The 6,000-nt window shown below is 45.1% G+C and overlaps 1 protein-coding gene across 2 annotated transcripts in view; it reads left to right on the top strand.

Moving 5' to 3' along the window:
• The first annotated feature begins 478 nt into the window (after positions 1-478).
• Positions 479-6,000, top strand: part of CNKSR2 (connector enhancer of kinase suppressor of Ras 2) — a 1,535,139-nt gene continuing 1,529,617 nt past the window's right edge. For both annotated transcript variants that reach the window (XM_078656116.1, XM_078656115.1), the window contains exon 1: positions 479-609. In XM_078656116.1, coding sequence (XP_078512242.1) covers positions 546-609 — 64 coding nt within the window. In that variant the 5' untranslated portion in view covers positions 479-545. The remainder of the gene's footprint in view (positions 610-6,000) is intronic.

Here is a 6,000-nt window from a genome sequence, read left to right as displayed (position 1 = left end):
GTTCCAGCTAAAACTCTCGTCATTTCCGCCCTCGCTGGCATGTGTGTTAGTGTCGCGCTGCCGTGCGTGGTGGATGCTGTTGGTAGCTTGTGGTTGTGCTGCTGGGAGTAGGAGAGCAGCGCAGGCTGTGCGTGAGAGCTGAAGAGGCGGAGAACGGAGAGGACCCGCACGACGTGCCTCAAACAACCCCGGCAGCTACCTCGAAGACAGAGGGGCACGGCGACCCCTCTGAGGACCACTACGGGCGTAAAACACCGGAGAATCCCTTCCAACTCCAGCCATCTCCTGGGGATGAAGTGAACGCTACAGCAGCAGTAGAGAGGACAGCTCCTACCATCGCCCGGCGTTAGTCAGTGCCTGTGTGGTGGAAGAAGCGGGGTGGACGCTGCGGGCAGCATTCTACACCCCTCGGGCACCTGCTGACTCTTTTTTTGGGGCAGGGTAGAAAGGCGAAAGGATACACGGGACCCAAGGAACCGAACACCGAGTTGGGCTGTGGTTATCGCTGGCTGCTCTTGCCTGGAGAGCGCCTCCGACTTTTCGAGATGGCTTTGATTATGGAACCTGTCAGTAAATGGTCTCCGAGCCAAGTGGTGGACTGGATGAAAGGTAAATAAAGCATAGCACCAAGGGGGGTGGGCATCAGGACTCTGATTTAACCTACTCCCTTGCTCCTTGCGGAGTGTGCTTGTGGGAGGATGTCAGGGCACGGGCTTCAACACGCACACCTGGCACATGCATACCTATTGATTTTGGGGATGTCCGAGCAAGCGGGCATGGCTTTAACTTTGAATTGGTCTTCGGCGGCGGGGCACAGAGCAGCAGCTTGGCTCTGGCTTGTTTGATGTTATTTTTTCAGCAGAAATCAGATATAAAAATCTACGGATAGTAAGCAAGTGTATCCCTTAATAACTGGCAGATCCCGGGTGGCATCGTTGATTACACATTCCCGGCAGGGGGCTCCCAGGCCAGAGAGTGGCAGTTCACAGTAGGGTTGAGGGGCAACCGGGTAGAGAACTATCTGTAAATAAAAGTAGTGCGAGTTTTGTGAGTGACATCCGATATGTGAACTTTCAAATTAAAATAGGAAAGGTCCATATTTAGATTAAGGAGAGGATTCGGGGTGCCAAGCTGATAACATTTCAGCATCCCTACAGTCGGATTCTGCTCTGCCCGCCTGAGGACTAAAGCGTGGGATGGCGCACACAGCACGCTGGGAGTTGTGCGTGGGGAGCGCTGGCCTGGGACTGACGCGCCGTGCCTAAGACCTGCTGCCCACCATCACCACCCACCACATGCACCAATCGGGTGGAGGACCCTCCCTGCCCCCCCCCCCCCCCCAACGTGACAGGGAAAGACAGGTGTAAGTTGGGGCAGCCCCTTTATTTCCACAAACAATGGCCACTTTGGAAAAAACAACATGGTATTGCTTTGCCTAAAATATCCCTTCTGTCCAGTGGTGCTGCAAGGATGCCAGGTGCCCTAATGCATAAAAGGAAAGGGCCTGTCGCCGGGGCACAGAGGCAGTAGGTAGAGACTGTGGCTCCTACTGCCTCTGTGCCCCGGTGCTGTTGCTCCAGCTGCACCATCGATAGCTATGCCCCTGGTTCTGCACCCGTGCACTCAAGAGGAGAGCTCCTGCCCCTACCCCATCACGTGCGGACTACCGCGTTCCTCTCATCAGCTGTACAGTGTGCCCTGCGGGAATGCATGTGCCGGTTCTGTCCTGTCAGTGGGTGCATGCTGTCAGTGCAACAGGTGCAAAGCACCAGGGTCTGGGTGCCTGCGGAGCCCTGGACACCTGTTTCACCATATTAATATGGGCATGGCGGGAACACTTCCCGTGCATGTATTAGTGCATAAGGCACTCTTGCTACGTCACTAGCTGCACGCGAATCCGAGGGTCACCGAGCCGAGCAGCCCGTGAGCGCGCCTCTTCCGCATCCTCCATTTCTGCTCTTGCTCCGTGATCCCGCGGTAGCCTAGGCGATGCGGATTAACGCTGAGCAGCTAATAGGCTTTGGCTTCAGTGTGGTGCCGAGCGCCGCCCGGCAGCGCTGCACGGCCCTTTGTACCGGAGCACTTGTGAGCGGCAGCTGCCCGGGGAAGAACGAGGCTTAACCAGTGATGCAGAGCACGCAGGGCACCCTCGCCGAGGCGGGCTCTCTGAAGTGCGCCAGTTATGAAATCTCACTATTAACCCTTGCAGCGCAAGAGCGTTAAACGGATGCTTGTTATGAGGAAGGTAGCAGTTTGGAATGCGACGTGCGATTGATTTTCCTTACACAATACTGATGTGATGTTTGTTTATCGTTATATCCAGAATCCTTCTATGAAAGTTAATCATGAAAAATCATTGACATGGATTTTCAAGATTTATCATTTAGGCTGCTGTTATCAGAACTAGAAAGTCCACTTGTGTAAAATTGGCTAGACACCATCAGCCTGAGGCCTCTTTCTTTGACATTTATTTGTTTGCAGAACGAGGTCAACATTTTCCATCCGTGGCACATTATATGTTTTGAAATATTTATTTTAAAGATAGCAATTTGGGGTGCACAATCTCCCTTATGGAAACTGTTGGGAATGAAGAATTGATCAGTATTTTACTCTCAAAAGTAAAGAGTAGATCTTTTGAAAGCAAATATTATTTTCTAACACCTTAAAATGATGTGCACCTTCATTCAGAGATCCGTGATGCTACTAAACAATTGATCCCTATTACAGTCTCATGAAAGCCTCACTGTCCCAGGCCTAATGTAAGGAGGCGCACTACCACCGCCAACATTTTTTTTTACCACGCTATTTTTTTTTAATTAAAAAAATAATAATAATCTGTATGCTTTGTGTGTATGTCTTCAATATCGACTATTCAGTCTTTATAAAGGGCCCCTCGACCAACGCCCCCCTTGTTGTGTTTCACCAAGCCAGAAATTTTGGAGGTGCAATACGAGAGGGAGAACAGTGGGCTGGTACGAGGAGGACTCCTAATCAGTGTAATGAAGATTATCGGTAAGTAGTTAGTTCATTTTCAAGCTATGATATTTTTGTACAAGGCGTTACAGTTGTGCCACCCACATACTGACCACGTAGATACTGCAGACATGTTTGTGTCAGGAAACAGGGAAACCTCTGGGGCCTAACGCTTTCTCAATGCAGTGTGGACCTTTGCCCTTAATTTGCCTGGTGGTGATAGAATTTGGTCTCCTTCTCAATCTTTGCTTATGCATCTACACCGAGCAGTAGCTATGTTTGAATTTGCCTCTCTGATGTCCTGAAAAGAGCCAGTTCTTCGCTTCCGCAGCAAACCAGCAATAGTTGCCAATGAGACACATGTATTGAAGCTGATGTATGGCAATGCTCTGTATGTAGCCATGCATAGCTACTATCCAGAAAGAATACAGCACATCCAAAATAACTAGCTGAGCTGCTATTAGGACAGATAGATATTAACAGGTTTCCATGCTCGCTGCACCCCACTTATGACATACAAGCACATAAAGTTTAAAGACCCCTGCACTGCACATCAGTTATTAAAGTCTTTAGGCCTGTGTTTACTACTTCAAGGTGGGTTCTAAACCCCCTCCAGAAATCCTCATTCTTTCGCGTATATTACTGTTGACCTCGCCAATCTACATTGCGGATTCAGAGACGTGGGACCCTCTGAAATTCCAAAAGTACTCCAAAACATGATTGCATGCATAACGGAAACATATATATATATATATATATATATATATATATATATATATATATATATATATATATATATATATATATATATATATATATATATATATATATATATATATATATATATATATATATATATATATATACATATATATATATCCCAGAAGCCGCTTGAGGGAATCAGATGCAGCGCGTTGTCTCCAGCATGCAACGAAAAGCAGACACGAACCCAGGTTGAGTGCAGAAAGTAGCGTTTATTTCTCGTTAGTCAGCCATAACGCGTTTCACCACCGAAGTGGCTTGATCACATGACAACGTTCAAACATTGAATGGACCATTAAGACAGCTAGCACCCTATGCACGTGACTGTGATAGTGATAGACATAAAGAAAAGGTGAAATACAGCTATTCTCCTTCCTTCGAAAAAAGACTTGCTTTACAAAAACTGAAACTATTAAAAGCAAAGCATTCACCATCTGATAGAGATTTAGGAGTAACTCAGTAAAAAATGCATGTAACGACCTAGGTTATTAACCATCGTAATTTACAAAAAACGGGAGAACTCATAACTTAAATGCATAAATAACAATATAAATATCTGGATCATTGCGCAACATTAAGTTTAGAAGAAAGTAATAAGTGCAAATAGAAATATATAAGTACATGTTCTTAAAATGGTTATTTTCATACAAAAATAGATTCAGTATAAAAAATTCATTTCATATATTTACACAAGTATTTTTACCCGAGGGTTAAAGCCTATTGGTCATAACATAGTTTTTAGCATAAATGCTTAGTTGTGGTATATCTGAGTATACTTTATTATAAAAAAAAACCCTCACGGGTATGTAATTACCCGAGGTCAAAAACAGATGGTAGTTGAAGGAAAATATTGGTTAAAGTGTCATTAGGTGCAGAGAGTGATTAAAGTGCATAAGTTTAAAAAACCTCAGTATAAAGGTTGTGAATTAGGAGAAGAAAATGGCAGCCACATGGGACAAAGTCCAATAAATGTGTGGTTTAGAAAATATTTTCATGCCGCTTGACAGGATGATTTAACTGAAAAGTTAAGTCTATGAACAATAGGTTACAAGGAAAACGGGGAGGAAAAGGACACAAGGGACAGGTTCTCAATGCATCAAAAGATCAGGGGAGAGGAAACGAAATTGTCACTTCCAGGGGAGTTCAGTGAAATATTTATAATCATAAACAGGTGTGTAAATCCTCGGTGTTATTTAGTCCTCCAGGGCTTTTGCTATTGAAGTTCAGGATGTACCTTGTCTCCAACTTGCGCATTTTTTGTTCACGGTCACCTCCCTGTTTAGTTTTGGGAATCGTGTCGATGACATAGTACTTGAGATCCGTTAAGTTGTTCTTGTGGACCTCCCGAAAATGCCTCGCCACTGGGTAGGTAGGATCAGAGTTAGTGATTGCCCTAATGTGCTGCAATATCCTTACACTAGCTGGTAATTTGGTAATTCCCACGTACCGTAAGGGACACGTACATTCCAAGATGTAAATGGCGTACTCGGTTTTGCAGTGGAGGGATTTAGAAATTTTAATGTCTTTGCTACTAAAAGCTGTACGGTAACTGGTTTTGTTGATGCCATAGGTACATGCTTTGCATGAATGACATTTTATGAATCCCCGTGAGGTTTTCAACCAATCTTTGGAAGGAGTAACTTCAGGGCAATTAGATACCAGGCTATTGTGAAGGGAAGTAGCCCTCTTGTAGGTGATACTGGGCTTTGCTGGCATGGTTTGGCCTATTACAGGATCAGAGCGAATAAGGGCCCAATTTTGATTAATGATTTTATTTATCGCACCTTTTTGGGCACTATAGGGCACAATGAGTCTGACCGTGCTGGGGTCTGGTGATTTGATGGATTCAGGTGTGGGTGGGTTATTTGTTTTAGGAACAAGGAGGAGGTTTCTATCCAGTTCCGCAGTTTTGTTGATGGCTGTTTGAATGATATGGATAGGGTAACCTCTGGCGAGGAATCTCTCCTTACATTCATTTTGTGCCATCACCAAATCGGTCGAATTGCTGTTATATATATATATATACACATATATATATATTTATGTGCGTGTGTTTGCATGTATCAAAAATACATTCACGGCTGCAATCCCTGTATGAAAGCTTATCTTACAATTCCTTTTTACAGTAGAGGTGTGACATCTCTAGTAACCCATTGACCCCGCCAAAGCTCATGACGAGCTCAGCTCGTCATGTGCCACGGTTCTCGTGTGCTTATGACGAGCTGAGCTCGTCATGACCGTTAGAACGCTCAGGTGCGGGGCTCA

The sequence above is a fragment of the Lissotriton helveticus genome, chromosome 8, assembly GCF_964261635.1.
Source record: "Lissotriton helveticus chromosome 8, aLisHel1.1, whole genome shotgun sequence".
NCBI lineage: Eukaryota > Metazoa > Chordata > Amphibia > Caudata > Salamandridae > Lissotriton > Lissotriton helveticus.
The sequence above is the reverse complement of the archived record's forward strand: the minus strand, read 5'-3'. Positions and strand labels throughout refer to the sequence as shown.